The 16509-nt window shown below is 45.2% G+C and overlaps 1 protein-coding gene across 2 annotated transcripts; it reads right to left on the bottom strand.

Annotated features, from left to right (window-relative positions):
* Positions 1-5110: 5110 nt before the first annotated feature.
* On the bottom strand, positions 5111-16215 carry armc10 (armadillo repeat containing 10). Of its 2 annotated transcripts, XM_079743869.1 has the most exons (6): positions 15641-16215; positions 15422-15567; positions 15157-15291; positions 14864-15040; positions 8654-8725; positions 5111-6210 (listed from the first exon to the last, which is right to left on the bottom strand). In XM_079743869.1, the coding sequence occupies exons 1-6, from the start codon at positions 15897-15899 to the stop codon at positions 5959-5961; spliced, it is 1041 nt and encodes a 346-aa protein (XP_079599995.1). In that variant the 5' UTR covers positions 15900-16215; the 3' UTR covers positions 5111-5958. The 2 variants fall into 2 exon arrangements, with proteins under 2 accessions (XP_079599995.1, XP_079599996.1); XM_079743870.1 differs by lacking the exon at positions 8654-8725.
* Between the last annotated feature and the right edge of the window lie 294 nt (positions 16216-16509).

Below are 16509 nucleotides of genomic sequence, written 5' to 3'. Positions count from 1 at the left end.
TCCACCACTGCACCTTCTCCCCAGTAAGCAGGACTTCCTCCAGCTTCGCCAACATTATCAGGCCACCCTGATCAAACCTCTCCTTCAGCTGCATGCCCACAGTATCCAGCACCTTGAAGAAGTCAGCTCTGTAGTATTCTTCTGGGGCTATGCAGTAGGGGCTTTGTAAGTTATCTTTGCCGTCAGGGTGGTCCTTACACAATCTGCTGCAGAGAGCATTCCAGACACGGTTTCTGTTCGCTTCTGCAGTGTGCAATTAAGGCACTCCAACTCCTCGATTACTTCAGTGGCCAGCATGAGTCCTAGCACTGTGCTGCCACTTCCAAATCTCTCAACAGCCCTCTCGCCGTCACACCAGTGATTGAGGCATCTGTTTGGGCCATGTCCTCTAAGCTGAGTAGCACAGATTCGTACTGACGTAGCACAGACCGGATTGCTGGAGTCCTGGCCGTCCATCTTGTTTGACACAAGGGCTGCAGGTTGCTAACTGACCCTGATGCTGTGGTTGCAATGTTCACAAATTTAGTTTTGTACTTGCCCGAGCTTGGCTCCACACAGCCAAGCTTGTGGAGCAAATCCCGGGCATCAGATGTCAGTGATGACGCTGTACAAGCAGCCTAGGCGACCAGATATACCCAGTGGGGGCCACAGTGTATATACAAAGCCAGTGGCTGCTTCTCCCTTATCCTGGCTTGTGCTCCCTTGCTGTTGCCTGACATGTTCGCTGCTCCATCGTATGTCTGTCCACGCAGACCAGACAGTGGAAGATTCAAGCGCAGCAACACGTCTGTGGCAGCTTTTGCTAGGTTTTCCCCAGTTGTGCTTGAGACTTCCTAAAACCCCAAAAAGGCCTTGTGGGGGACAAAATCATGGTCTACATACCGGACACATATGGCTTCCTGTTTAGTGCCTTCTGTGTCCTGCATTCCATCAATAATAATGGAATACTGGAGGAGAGGCAGCTTGTGAATTGAGCAAATGATTTCCCTAATTATGCTGTTTGCAAATAGATTTAAAATGTCATTCTTGATTTTGGCGAGCCAAGCACTGTACAGAAGCCCACAATATGAGACACCGTCTTGATTCCTGCTGCTGTGCAGCTTTGGCCGAAGAAAACTGGACATCTACTGGTTTTGCTTTGTGGCAGTGGCTAGTGACAGGAACTTTGTGCATTGCTTTGGACATGTTCTGCAAATTTTTCAATTGCCTTTTTCCAGTTTCGAAACCAGTTTTAGAAAATGTTGGATCCGCGTTCTTGGCCATTTAATCTGTCACGTCCAAAAGCTTGAGCACAGAAAAAAACATAGGATTCCACTGACTCCAGGACTATAGTGGAGTAAAGGAAATTCTTTTCTTGGAATCGTAGCATTTTGTTGGTGAGCTGCTGCACTACAATGAGCTTTGGGATAGCATGGTTGGGTTCAGCTTTCTGCCTACCTTCCTGCACTTCTCTGCTTGTGCCTGTCTCCTCAGGTCTCTCCTATGAAATATGAAAACAACACTGTTCACTTATTATCATGTTCCCTCCTTCCTCTCATTATCAACAAACCAAAATCACCTAACCCTTTATAAAGCAGTTTCTCATTTCTTTGAACACGTTTTAAATGCTTTGATACATTCATGCAAATGATTATGTACAATTCTCTGCTCTTTCCTACATTATCAATTGCTTATGTCATGTTGATCAAAATGTATTGTAATGGGTCTCTATTGAATAGTCTCACCCCCACAACATTTAGCATTAGTTCATTGCATAAGTCTTAACATGCAAAATGGTTGAACAAGTTGTCATAATATGTCAAGCATATTTCTAAACATTTCCATTCCATCGACAATATTTCTAAATCTGTCCTGAATTGGTAAATTGCTCCCAGGTGAATCTTAACTTTCGCTAATGAAGGGAAATGTATGAAGCGTTAGATCAACCAATGATCAACCACCACTGAAGGAGCTCAAAGGTGCATCTCATGAACCATCAAGTATATGTATAGCTGGAGCACAACACAACAATGTTTACAATGGAAGGACAAGGAATTGGACGGGGTCGACAGCCAGAGAGAAGAGGAAGAGGAGCTGGGAGGCACAACGGAGGAAGAGGCAGATTGCACGTTCCTGATGATAAGAGCCACACTTGTAGACCATGTTCTCAATCATGGGCTGACAATGGCCGAGGCTGGTGGAAGGGTGCAGCCAAATGTTGGGACTGTCCTCAATCATTCAGACTTTTCGTAGACAGAACAGGTATGTAATCTTACGATAGGCACTGTACTGTGTACTTTCTGTAATGCTTCATACAATATTACAGTATTCCACTTGCATTTTACAATATACAGTAAGTATACTTTTACTGAACTGCAGGGGCGTAGGAATGAGTTTAACATTGGGGGGGACACATATCGGAAACCTGACAGATCCGTCAATGGTTTGAACAGAAATATGTCATAAATAAACTACACTGAAAAAATTCACAAATATATTTTATTCTACTAAAAAGATACATTTGTAAATGTAAAGGAAAACACATTTTGAATGGCAGTAATGAACTGATAAATATCAAATCAATTCTTTAATTGCTCAATCATCCAGTTTTTTAGAATAAGAAGCGGTGACAAGACGCTGTGTTGCGCTTTCAAAATAAAATAAAATATTTTTCTCCACCCGGTATAATTTTTAGGTGGGACAAATGCGCCTGTCTCCAATATTGGAGGGGACACATCCCCTCCGTCCCCCCCGGTTCCTACACCCTTGCTGTACTGTATTTTTTTTCCACATAGGATTGCAAGACAACCTCCCAGGGGTGGCAGAGGGCCCTGTCCACACCTGAACAGGAGCAGGCTATCTGCACCATGGATATACCAAACAATGCAGTAAGACTAAGGGAGACAAAGAGTGCCATTATAGAGGACAACAACATCTTTGAAAACATCCAAACAGTCAGCATCTCAACCATTGACAGGGTGCTGAAGAGACACCAAATGAATATGAAGCAGCTGTACAATGTTCCATTTGAAAGTAATGGTGAAAGAGTGAAGGAGCCGCGCTACCAGTACAGGTAAAACAAGTATGAGCACGCAGTAACTTTACCTCACAGTAAACAGGACAACATCGTATAGTGATATACAGTACTGTCAGTGTGACCTTTACACATTTGCTATGCCTGTAGAAAAGAAGATGCAATATGTGCTGTATACATTTGATCTAACTGTATCTTGTCCAAAATGAAAATGCATGTAATTCATAAAACTCATTTTGTGTCTTCTGGATATAGTGTATAATGGAACTGGATGCGATTGGAGATGACTTGCCAAAGTACGTGATAGTTTGGGAAGATGTCAGTTTCCATCGCTCCAACCTCATCAGGCAATGGTTTGACCCACAACAGGATGCTGATGGAGTTCCTCACACCCTACTCCCCATTCCTTAACCCCATTGAGGATTTTTTCTCAGCATGGAGAAGAAAGTATGTGATCGCCAGCCACATACACAGATGACCCTTCTGGCTGCCATGGATGCAGCCTGTGATGACATCACAGCAGATGCCTGCAGAGGCCGGATAAGACACTCTGAAAGATTCTTTCCACGCTGCAGCGCAAGAGAAGATATTCGTTGTGATGTGGATGAGAATTTGTGGCCCAACAGACAGGAACGTCAGGAGGTGTAGGAAGACTGCACTGTAATTCCTACAGTACTGCATGTACAGTTTTCCCTAAGGAGATTATCCTGTGTTCACATTTCTAATTTTGTTTTTTTAGTTTTTTTCTTTGTGCTATGCAGTGTTGTCTTTTCCTTTCTGTATCACAATGACATGCTCTGTCAATAAATTACAGTACAAACAGTAAAAGCTTAAATGTGAATCTTGTCCAGTCTCTTGCAATCAATCTCCCACATACACAAAGGTGTAATTTACAATAATTGTCTTCAAAACTTTAGCCATAGTTTACATCAGAGCATCCCTCCAGAGTACGCTGTCATATTGATAACATGACTAAGCAATTTGACTGTCTTATCCGTACACAATGACTCAGAATGTCATTCTGATGGCACTGACATGTTCATTGACAGATATTTACTTTTGAGAAACAAACTAAGGATTTTGAGAAACAAGAGACTGGCTTTTGCATGAAATCCATGGTGTTTTGCTATTTGTACAAATTGTTTTGAGAAATGAACTTACTGTTTTCCAAATTTAAATTCTGATCTGAGAAATGTACCAAAGCGAATGAGAAACTGTAAATAAGAGGCCCCCGGCTCCCCCCCCACAGAGCCACCCTGTCCGACCATGTTCCTATGGTGGCCCACAACAGACTAACGGCTCGAGTCGTCGTTTCATATTCAAATCAACTTTCAATTAAAGTGTAAATGCAGCCGGTTTCAGGTCAAATTCGAAAAAGAAAAAAAGTTTTGGGCCAAAAGATGGGCATTTTATTCCCATGGTTTACGACCCACAACAACGTTTTGATGCTGTTAGTAGGCTACTGCCGTTGTGTATGAACATTATCTGTTGTATGAAATGTATGTTATATGTCCTATGAAATGCGCCACACACCGTGGGGTTATTCAATGTGTGCCCGAAACGCTTACCCTGTCTTGGACACGGACATCAGTAAACGCTGCCTATACAGAGCTCCACCCATCTACACTGCTGCCTTCACACACTGGTTGGCAGAGACAAGCTAAAACATAGGATTTTACTGTGTTTAGTTTAATTGGTTTCAATCTGTAAAGTCACCGCTAAGTTCCAAATCATTAATTGTCCTTGAATTGTGTCGTCTTGTTTAAATGTCCCATAAATCGTCAGTTATTGCATGTCAAATGAAGACTGATAATAATTGGGGACAAACTCGAAACATTTTACATCAGTAATGTATTGAGACATTCAAGCAGACAAAACAGGCATTTCTGTTAGAGTTGGCCATCATAAAAAGTGTCACACTAAATATCTCACTGGTTGATAGCTTTAGCCCCCCATATATATATATATATATATATATATATATATATATATATATATATATATATATATATATATATATATATATATATATATATATATATATATATATATATATATACATATATACACATATATATATATATATATACACACACACACACACACACACACACACACACACAGAGCCACTTATGGGGCTCTTATAGAATTGAACATATCTTTCTCAGTGCGTCTGGTAAACCCTACGACGGATCTAGAACTTGTTAGTAAAAACAAGGTTGAAAGGCTTATTATAGCAGTAATAAATGATTACATTGCATTAGACAATTGCAGACCCAAGCTGCATCCATTTTGGTAAATACCCAGGACATATATTTCAGTAATATCAAGGCCATATGTTAGTAAATAATATCAAGGACAGATCAGCTCCTGGCCCTTTGTCGGGCTCTGTCTCTCTGGGTGTTATTTAGCCAATACACTTCTTCATTAGAAATGGGCTTTCTGTTTTCTTTTAATATTATACATAGCCAAAGTCATTGTACTCCAACAGCTGTAGCAGATGTTGCAGCAGGACTTCAGCTTCACCGCTTACATTATTCATGTTTTGGGAGAACTACAGACAACATTTACGGAGTCACTGATTTGGCAGTGGCTTTGGATATTCTTATTAAATAATAAAAAAGAAACCTGCTGTTTAAAAACATGTTGCAGACAGGAAGCACTTAGAAAAGAGGACTTTGATGTGTGCAGATCAAGAGGTCTCTTTCACCGGTTCTCAATATGAGCAGAACAGGGAAACTTTTAAATGGATGAGTCATTCAAAATGGCCGCCCCGTTTTCCGTGGTTCTGCCAACTTGTGTGTCGGATGGAGGCGAGTTACAGCCACACCAGGACTAAAGCCAAGAGGGGTTCCACCGTGGCCCCTGGCCTTCAGACGGCGGTGGGAGAGAAGGCTTCGGTCCCCGTGAAGCAGACTGTCACCAGGGAGTCTTCGGACCGGGCCTCACAGGAGCACATGAGCCACGTGTGCGCGGACATCCTGGTCGGGGTGGGAGAGCAGTTGGACCAGCCTGCTGTGCAGCGTGGAGGAGGGGTCCAGCAGCACCCGGTACAGGCAGTCCTGCCGGCTGTGCAGCTCGGCCGCCACTGGGGAGGACGGCGTCCACGCCTTCAGGTTCACCGTGAAGGCCAGCAGGCGCTGGAGCACCGCAGGGGCGGTCTGCAGGTCAAACAGCAGCACAACAGACGCGGGAACCTACAACCAAGAACCACCATCACCATCAACAACACCTACAACCAAGAACCACCATCAGAATCACCTCCAACCAAGAACCACCATCAGAATCACCTACAACCAAGAACCACCATCACCATCAACAACACCTACAACCAAGAACCACCATCAGAATCACCTACAACCAAGAACCACCATCAACAACACCTACAACCAAGAACCACCATCAGAATCACCTACAACCAAGAACCACCATCAGAATCACCTACAACCAAGAACCACCATCAGAATCACCTACAACCAAGAACCACCATCAACAACACCTACAACCAAGAACCACCATCAACAACACCTACAACCAAGAACCACCATCAGAATCACCTACAACCAAGAACCACCATCAGAATCACCTACAACCAAGAACCACCATCAACAACACCTACAACCAAGAACCACCATCAGAATCACATACAACCAAGAACCACCATCAGAATCACATACAACCAAGAACCACCATCAGAATCACCTACAACCAAGAACCACCATCAGAATCACCTACAACCAAGAACCACCATCAACAACACCTACAACCAAGAACCACCATCAGAATCACATACAACCAAGAACCACCATCAGAATCACATACAACCAAGAACCACCATCAGAATCACCTACAACCAAGAACCACCATCAACAACACCTACAACCAAGAACCACCATCAACAACACCTCCAACCAAGAACCACCATCAGAAACACCTACAACCAAGAACCACCATCAGAAAAACCTACAACCAAGAACCACCATCAACAACACCTACAACCAAGAACCACCATCAATAACACCTACAACCAAGAACCACCATCAGAATCACCTACAACCAAGAATCACCATCACCATCAACAACACCTACAACCAAGAACCACCATCAACAACACCTACAACAAAAAAACACCATCAGAAACACCTACAACCAAGAACCACCATCAGAAACACCTACAACCATGAACCACCATCAACCACACCTACAAACAAGAACCACCATCAACAACACCTACAACCAAGAACCACCATCAACAACACCTACAAACAAGAACCACCATCAACAACACCTACAACCAAGAACCACCATCAACAACACCTACAACCAAGAACCACCATCAACAACACTTACAACCAAAAACCACCATCACCATCAACAACACCTACAACCAAGAACCACCATCAACAACACCTACAACCAAGAACCACCCAACACCTACAACCAAGAACCACCATTTACAACACCTACAACCAAGAACCACCATCAGAAACACCTACAACCATGAACCACCATCAGAAACACCTACAAACAAGAACCACCATCAGAATCACCTACAACCAAGAACCACCATCAGAAACACCTACAAACAAGAACCACCATCAGAATCACCTACAACCAAGAACCACCATCAGAATCACCTACAACCATCAGAAACACCTACAACCAAGAACCACCATCAGAAAAACCTACAACCAAGAACCACCATCAACAACACCTACAACCAAGAACCACCATCAATAACACCTACAACCAAGAACCACCATCAGAATCACCTACAACCAAGAGCCACCATCACCATCAACAACACCTACAACCAAAAACCACCATCAACAACACCTACAACCAAGAACCACCATCAGAAACACCTACAACCAAGAACCACCATCATAAACACCTACAACCATGAACAACCATCAACAACACCTACAAACAAGAACCACCATCAACAACACCTACAACCAAGAACCACCATCAACAACACCTACAACCAAGAACCACCATCAACAACACCTACAACCATGAACCACCATCAACAACACCTACAAACATGAACCACCATCAACAACACCTACAACCAAGAACCACCATCAACAACACCTACAACCAAGAACCACCATCATAATCACCTACAACCAAGAACCACCATCAGAAACACCTACAACCAAGAACCACCATCAGAAACACCTACAACCAAGAACCACCATCTCCATCAACAACACCTACAAACAAGAACCACCATCAACAACACCTACAACCAAGAACCACCATCAGAAACACCTACAACCAAGAACCACCGTCAATAACACCTACAACCAAGAACCACCATCAACAACACCTACAACCAAGAACCACCATCAGAATCACCTACAAATAAGAACCACCATAACAATGAACACCTACAAATAAGAACCACCATGACACTAAAAACGCCTCTAACAAAGAACCAGCCTCACCATCAAAAACACCAAAAACATCTCTAATAACCACAACATCAAAACCACAATGACGGCACATGACGATACAGGTGGCATCTAGAACATACATCAACACTGATCATGACAGTTTGGACACCAACAGGTCAGTACTGACCTTTATTCGAGTTCGGAGTTTAACAAACAACAAGGAGAGTTTAATTCTTACCGTGGCCTGTACTATGTCGTCCATCATATCTGGATTTGACGACAAATTCACCAGGACCTTCAAAGTTTGAATCTGGAGAAAGGATATTTTTAGATGTTAACTTTGAGTCCCTTTAAACCATAAAGGAAGCCTTATACCAGGGATCGTAATGATCGGCCCGTAGATCATTTCCTAAAAAGTAGATTTACATTTTTTAACAGCAACGAAATCAATTATACTGTCATGGATAGAGGGCTCGGATTTTCCATTGTTTCCATACAAAGGGCAATGAGAGGGGAATTTCCTTTGAGACTGCTTATTAATGTTAGCCTGGGTATACCCATGCTGCCTTGCGCACGATTTCATTTCGCGCTGCTAGGCAGCCTGGATTCCATGGATCCGATTTTCGCCTGAGATAGGGAACCAATCACAGAACGGGGAGGGACGGCAAGACGACGACGTCTATGCGACACACCGAAGCTTGTAGTTTCCGGATCCAAAATGGCAGCAGATGTGTTACCTTTTGATGCAGCCTTAGATAGTGTTCCAAGTACTTTAGAATGCAAGTTTATTTTGAAAAAAGAGAAACTTTCGGCGTTAAACTCTTTCATTACCAAGAAGGATGTCTTTGCCCTTTACCAACAGGCTTTGATTGGCTATGAGCTACGTACAGACTCATATGATAGACATTCGTAGTGCCCAATAAACGGCTCCGGGGAATCGTAAACCACGCCTCAAATACGAGAAAATGAATGTGTGGTTCCCAGACCTCTTCTCCATGTAGATTGCGATGAGGTCTGGCATTAGCCAGGCTAAATTAATGTATGTTGGTTCAATAAACATACAGACATACACTGTATATACAAATGTTTTGTTCGTATTTACAATTATTTTTGTAAATATTCAATTAGTTGAATATTCAATTAGTCATATTCAATTAGTTGAAGTGCGCGGTCAGGTGATGCCACTGATGGTGATGAAAGATTGTGGCCCTCTTTATCATGAAAGTTGCCCATCCCTGCCCTATACGATCACCCCAGCCTTCCTCCACATAGCTGAAGGGCTGGGAGTTAGACATTGAGCCAGGGAAGATTGGATTGTCATTTAATGACTAGTCATAGTTCTAAGTCATAATCTCTTCCAGTAGATGACTCTCTAGCAGTGAGAGAGAGAGAGCAGACTTGAATCCAAAACGACAGTGAATACAGGCACATAGTAATGTAGGAGCGAGGAGAAGTTAGGTGTTTAGTACTGTAGGAGTAGGGTGACCAGATGTCCCGCATGGTGCAGGACAGTCCCGCATTTCCATTACTTTGTACACGTCTGCAAATTGAGACGTTGTCCCCCATTGTTATCGACAGTCAGACTCGATTTTTAGCAGGGCGCAACCCTCCCACTCCCTTGTCCGTTCCATTTGGAAACACGCCTAGAGCATCATTTCACCTAGAGCCGGGCCTGCCCACATTGTCCCGCATTGTCCTGCATTGTCCCGCACCAACGCAGACTTTGTCCCACATCTGGTGGATCTGGATCTGGTTACCCTAGCAGGAGGTTAGGGGTTTAGTAATGTAGGAGGGGTTAGGGGTTTAGTAATGTAGGAGGAGGGGTTAGGTGTTTAGTAATGTAGGAGGAGGGGTTAGGTGTTTAGTAATGTAGGAGGAGGGGTTAGGGGTTTAGTAATGTAGGAGGGGTTAGGGGTTTAGTAATGTAGGAGGAGGGGTTAGGTGTTTAGTAATGTAGGAGGAGGGGTTAGGGGTTTAGTAATGTAGGAGGAGGGGTTAGGGGTTTAGTAATGTAGGAGGGGTTAGGGGTTTAGTAATGTAGGAGGAGGGGTTAGGGGTTTAGTAATGTAGGAGGAGGGGTTAGGTGTTTAGTAATGTAGGAGGAGGGGTTAGGGGTTTAGTAATGTAGGAGGAGGGGTTAGGGGTTTAGTAATGTAGGAGTAGGGGTTAGGGGTTTAGTAATGTAGGAGGAGGGGTTAGGGGTTTAGTAATGTAGGAGGGGTTAGGGGTTTAGTAATGTAGGAGGGGTTAGGGGTTTAGTAATGTAGGAGGAGGGGTTAGGGGTTTAGTAATGTAGGAGGGGTTAGGGGTTTAGTAATGTAGGAGGAGGGGTTAGGGGTTTAGTAATGTAGGAGGAGGGGTTAGGGGTTTAGTAATGCAGGAGGAGGGGTTAGGGGTTTAGTAATGTAGGAGGAGGGGTTAGGGGTTTAGTAATGCAGGAGGAGGGGTTAGGTGTTTAGTAATGCAGGAGGAGGGGTTAGGGGTTTAGTAATGCAGGAGGAGGGGTTAGGTGTTTAGTAATGCAGGAGGAGGGGTTAGGGGTTTAGTAATGCAGGAGGAGGGGTTAGGTGTTTAGTAATGCAGGAGGAGGGGTTAGGGGTTTAGTAATGCAGGAGGAGGGGTTAGGTGTTTAGTAATGCAGGAGGAGGGGTTAGGGGTTTAGTAATGTAGGAGGGGTTAGGGGTTTAGTAATGTAGGAGGAGGGGTTAGGGGTTTAGTAATGTAGGAGGAGGGGTTAGGGGTTTAGTAATGTAGGAGGAGGGGTTAGGGGTTTAGTAATGCAGGAGGAGGGGTTAGGGGTTTAGTACTGTAGGAGGAGGGGTTAGGGGTTTAGTAATGTAGGAGGAGGGGTTAGGGGTTTAGTAATGTAGGAGCAGGGGTTAGGGGTTTAGTAATGCAGGAGGAGGGGTTAGGGGTTTAGTAATGCAGGAGGAGGGGTTAGGTGTTTAGTAATGTAGGAGGAGGGGTTAGGGGTTTAGTAATGTAGGAGGGGTTAGGGGTTTAGTAATGTAGGAGGAGGGTTTAGGGGTTTAGTAATGTAGGAGCAGGGGTTAGGGGTTTAGTAATGTAGGAGGAGGGGTTAGGTGTTTAGTAATGTAGGAGGAGGGGTTAGGGGTTTAGTAATGTAGGAGGAGGGGTTAGGGGTTTAGTAATGTAGGAGGGGTTAGGGGTTTAGTAATGTAGGAGGAGGGGTTAGGGGTTTAGTAATGTAGGAGGAGGGGTTAGGTGTTTAGTAATGTAGGAGGAGGGGTTAGGTGTTTAGTAATGCAGGAGGAGGGGTTAGGGGTTTAGTAATGTAGGAGGAGGGGTTAGGGGTTTAGTAATGTAGGAGGAGGGGTTAGGGGTTTAGTAATGTAGGAGGAGGGGTTAGGGGTTTAGTAATGTAGGAGGAGGGGTTAGGGGTTTAGTAATGTAGGAGGAGGGGTTAGGGGTTTAGTAATGTAGGAGGGGTTAGGGGTTTAGTAATGTAGGAGGAGGGGTTAGGTGTTTAGTAATGTAGGAGGAGGGGTTAGGGGTTTAGTAATGTAGGAGGAGGGGTTAGGGGTTTAGTAATGTAGGAGGAGGGGTTAGGGGTTTAGTAATGTAGGAGGAGGGGTTAGGGGTTTAGTAATGTAGGAGGAGGGGTTAGGGGTTTAGTAATGTAGGAGGAGGGGTTAGGGGTTTAGTAATGTAGGAGGAGGGGTTAGGGGTTTAGTAATGTAGGAGGGGTTAGGGGTTTAGTAATGTAGGAGGAGGGGTTAGGTGTTTAGTAATGTAGGAGGAGGGGTTAGGTGTTTAGTAATGTAGGAGGAGGGGTTAGGTGTTTAGTAATGTAGGAGGAGGGGTTAGGGGTTTAGTAATGTAGGAGGAGGGGTTAGGGGTTTAGTAATGTAGGAGGAGGGGTTAGGGGTTTAGTAATGTAGGAGGAGGGGTTAGGGGTTTAGTAATGTAGGAGGAGGGGTTAGGGGTTTAGTAATGTAGGAGGAGGGGTTAGGGGTTTAGTAATGTAGGAGGAGGGGTTAGGGGTTTAGTAATGTAGGAGCAGGGGTTAGGGGTTTAGTAATGTAGGAGGGGTTAGGGGTTTAGTAATGTAGGAGGAGGGGTTAGGGGGTTAGTAATGTAGGAGGGGTTAGGGGTTTAGTAATGTAGGAGGGGTTAGGGGTTTAGTAATGTAGGAGGGGTTAGGGGTTTAGTAATGTAGGAGGAGGGGTTAGGGGTTTAGTAATGTAGGAGGAGGGGTTAGGGGTTTAGTAATGTAGGAGGAGGGGTTAGGGGTTTAGTAATGTAGGAGGGGTTAGGGGTTTAGTAATGTAGGAGGAGGGGTTAGGTGTTTAGTAATGTAGGAGGAGGGGTTAGGTGTTTAGTAATGTAGGAGGAGGGGTTAGGGGTTTAGTAATGTAGGAGGGGTTAGGGGTTTAGTAATGTAGGAGGAGGGGTTAGGTGTTTAGTAATGTAGGAGGAGGGGTTAGGGGTTTAGTAATGTAGGAGGAGGGGTTAGGTGTTTAGTAATGTAGGAGGAGGGGTTAGGGGTTTAGTAATGTAGGAGGAGGGGTTAGGGGTTTAGTAATGTAGGAGGGGTTAGGGGTTTAGTAATGTAGGAGGAGGGGTTAGGGGGTTAGTAATGTAGGAGGGGTTAGGGGTTTAGTAATGTAGGAGCAGGGGTTAGGGGTTTAGTAATGTAGGAGGGGTTAGGGGTTTAGTAATGTAGGAGGAGGGGTTAGGGGTTTAGTAATGTAGGAGGGGTTAGGGGTTTAGTAATGTAGGAGGAGGGGTTAGGGGTTTAGTAATGTAGGAGCAGGGGTTAGGGGTTTAGTAATGTAGGAGCAGGGGTTAGGGGTTTAGTAATGTAGGAGGGGTTAGGGGTTTAGTAATGTAGGAGGAGGGGTTAGGGGTTTAGTAATGTAGGAGGGGTTAGGGGTTTAGTAATGTAGGAGGAGGGGTTAGGGGTTTAGTAATGTAGGAGGAGGGGTTAGGGGTTTAGTAATGTAGGAGGAGGGGTTAGGGGTTTAGTAATGTAGGAGGAGGGGTTAGGTGTTTAGTAATGTAGGAGGAGGGGTTAGGGGTTTAGTAATGTAGGAGGAGGGGTTAGGGGTTTAGTAATGTAGGAGGAGGGGTTAGGGGTTTAGTAATGTAGGAGGAGGGGTTAGGGGTTTAGTAATGTAGGAGGAGGGGTTAGGTGTTTAGTAATGTAGGAGGAGGGGTTAGGTGTTTAGTAATGTAGGAGGAGGGGTTAGGTGTTTAGTAATGTAGGAGGAGGGGTTAGGGGTTTAGTAATGTAGGAGGGGTTAGGGGTTTAGTAATGTAGGAGGAGGGGTTAGGGGTTTAGTAATGTAGGAGGGGTTAGGGGTTTAGTAATGTAGGAGGGGTTAGGGGTTTAGTAATGTAGGAGGAGGGGTTAGGGGTTTAGTAATGTAGGAGCAGGGGTTAGGGATTTAGTAATGTAGGAGGAGGGGTTAGGGGTTTAGTAATGTAGGAGGAGGGGTTAGGTGTTTAGTAATGTAGGAGCAGGGGTTAGGGGTTTAGTAATGTAGGAGGAGGGGTTAGGGGTTTGGTAATGTAGGAGGAGGGGTTAGGTGTTTAGTAATGTAGGAGCAGGGGTTAGGGGTTTAGTAATGTAGGAGGAGGGGTTAGGGGTTTAGTAATGTAGGAGGAGGGGTTAGGGGTTTAGTAATGTAGGTGGAGGGGTTAGGGGTTTAGTAATGTAGGAGGAGGGGTTAGGGGTTTAGTAATGTAGGAGGGGTTAGGGGTTTAGTAATGTAGGAGGGGTTAGGGGTTTAGTAATGTAGGAGGAGGGGTTAGGGGTTTAGTAATGTAGGAGCAGGGGTTAGGGGTTTAGTAATGTAGGAGGAGGGGTTAGGGGTTTAGTAATGTAGGAGGAGGGGTTAGGTGTTTAGTAATGTAGGAGCAGGGGTTAGGGGTTTAGTAATGTAGGAGGAGGGGTTAGGGGTTTGGTAATGTAGGAGGAGGGGTTAGGTGTTTAGTAATGTAGGAGCAGGGGTTAGGGGTTTAGTAATGTAGGAGGAGGGGTTAGGGGTTTAGTAATGTAGGAGGAGGGGTTAGGGGTTTAGTAATGTAGGTGGAGGGGTTAGGGGTTTAGTAATGTAGGAGGAGGGGTTAGGTGTTTAGTAATGTAGGAGCAGGGGTTAGGGGTTTAGTAATGTAGGAGGAGGGGTTAGGGGTTTAGTAATGTAGGAGGAGGGGTTAGGGGTTAGGTGGATGTAGTTTTCCAGGGTCCTCAGAGCCCGAGTAGTGTCACAGTGCTTAAATTTGCATACGCGATCGGATTGGATGACAGATCCGTCGCTGCCGAAAAAGTTGGAACATTTTTCAACTTTTTTACGGAGCGCACGGATCCACAATGCATCGCGCGTCCGTCCCCATTCAAAGTCAATGGGGATCAGCCAACGGCCGGATGCGGTGGGCACGAGGCGTTAGAGTGAGGGTTACATATAATGAAGAGGACACCAACCTGCAGGACCTGGCCGCTCACCACCAGCAGGGAGAGCAGCAGTCTGATGGAGTCCCTCAGCAGATGGTGGCAGACGTCCGCAGCGGAGAGGTTGGTGAGCAGCCTCAGGGCGGCCAGCTGAAGGTTAGAGTTCACCGGAGAAGTCTCTATCAGCTCCAGGACCTGGGGGATGTAGGCCTGAATCAAAGAAACAAAATTGGAGTTACTGTTTGAACTTTGTATCAAGGATCCCTAAAAGCGCAGTATCATGGCCAAAGCAAGGAGAAATAGACCTAGTACCCAGAACGACTTACCTTCAAAACGTCTTGGTTTTTGACGTTCATGCTCAAATTATTCAAGGCATTCAAAGTCTGTACCCTGACGTCCGCTGCGGGGTCGGAGAGGTAGCGCGCTATGAGGGTGAGGCCGCCCAGCTCTCTCACAGCGTCCTGTGGAAGAGGGGGCGTGGTAGACATGCGTCTTCAACGAGAATAGTGTAGACGTTTGGTTTGGATTCTGTTAAATCCTTTGAGTACAGTATGAGCCGACAGTGTCGAGGGAGGGATGTGCCGGCTGTACCTGGTGGGCGCTGAACGCAGCAGCGTTTCCTAAAGTCACTAAGACCCGACACCTGTCGGTCTGCTCGCTGCATGTCTGAAGGCACCACAGCAGCATTTTGATGTTTTCCGGTTGCAGAGTTTCAGCAGATTTCGAGTCGATCTCTTCTGTTAAAACAAACAATGGAATGTGAGCTGTGGTGAAAACAGTTTATTTGCTTTTGAAGGATAGTCCTCTTACCTTGTACATCCTGTAACACTGCGGCTTTGGTCCGGACCACATCTAGTCCTGATAGTTTGGCCAACAGGCTCCCGGGGTGCACGGTCCCCTGGACCTGGTCCTGGACGCTGCACCCAGGGGGACGTCCACCTTTCTGCTTCCTCTGGAAAACTTCCCCAGTGACAAGTTTATAAATCCCGTAAGAAGCTCCGGCTCCTGCGAGGACCCCGAGCAGCGCCTTCATGTGTCCGAGCCTGGAGACCCCGCCGCTGTCCACCATGTTGTCTTATGTTTGAACCCCGCCGCTGTCTACCATGTTGTCTTATGTTTGAAGCCCGCATCTGTCCACCATGTTGTCTTATGTTTGAACTCCGCTGCTGTCAACCATGTTGTCTTATGTTTGAACCCCGCTGCTGTCAACCATGTTGTCTTATGTTCAAACCCCGCTAGCCACTAGTAGCTATTTATGGCACCATGATGGTACAAATCAGCAATTATTATTTCGACCTGATAATGCGATCATGTCAAATTACGTGAACGAACAATATAAACCTACGGAAACTCGTGACTTTCGACATTTCAAGACATTTCACTCATGCTTCTGACGTCATCTCACGTGACTGTTAGCACTTGTTCTGATTCGTTGTTCAAGATTGCTGGCAGCGGCCGACCAAAGGTTTCAAGGAGTTCCACAGAGGTTTCGGCCACACGGTGGCGCCCTTTCCCCTGTGACACATTCATATCGCCACTGGACCGCAGACTGAAGCCTCGTCTCTTAACACTTGTTTATGAGCCATTCCCCACACAGAAAAGTCACTTTAAATTGGATTCAGTTTGTGAGTAATATGCCTATGCCTATGATTAAAGAGGTCATATTATAGTTGAAGTTC

The sequence above is a fragment of the Pollachius pollachius genome (assembly GCF_949987615.1).
Source record: "Pollachius pollachius genome assembly, chromosome: 9".
In the NCBI taxonomy this organism is placed as follows: Eukaryota; Metazoa; Chordata; class Actinopteri; order Gadiformes; family Gadidae; genus Pollachius; species Pollachius pollachius.
This window is presented reverse-complemented; position numbering and strand designations above follow the sequence as displayed.

Excerpts from the sequence above, each read along its gene's own strand:
- armc10 (XM_079743869.1), bottom strand. The coding sequence starts at position 15,899 with ATGGTGGACAGCGGCGGGGTCTCCAGGCTCGGACACATGAAGGCGCTG. Across the intron at positions 15,568-15,640 it reads AGTGTTACAGGATGTACAAG|AAGAGATCGACTCGAAATCT; the intron begins GTAAGAGGACTA and ends TTGTTTTAACAG. Across the intron at positions 15,292-15,421 it reads CTGCGTTCAGCGCCCACCAG|GACGCTGTGAGAGAGCTGGG; the intron begins GTACAGCCGGCA and ends CCTCTTCCACAG.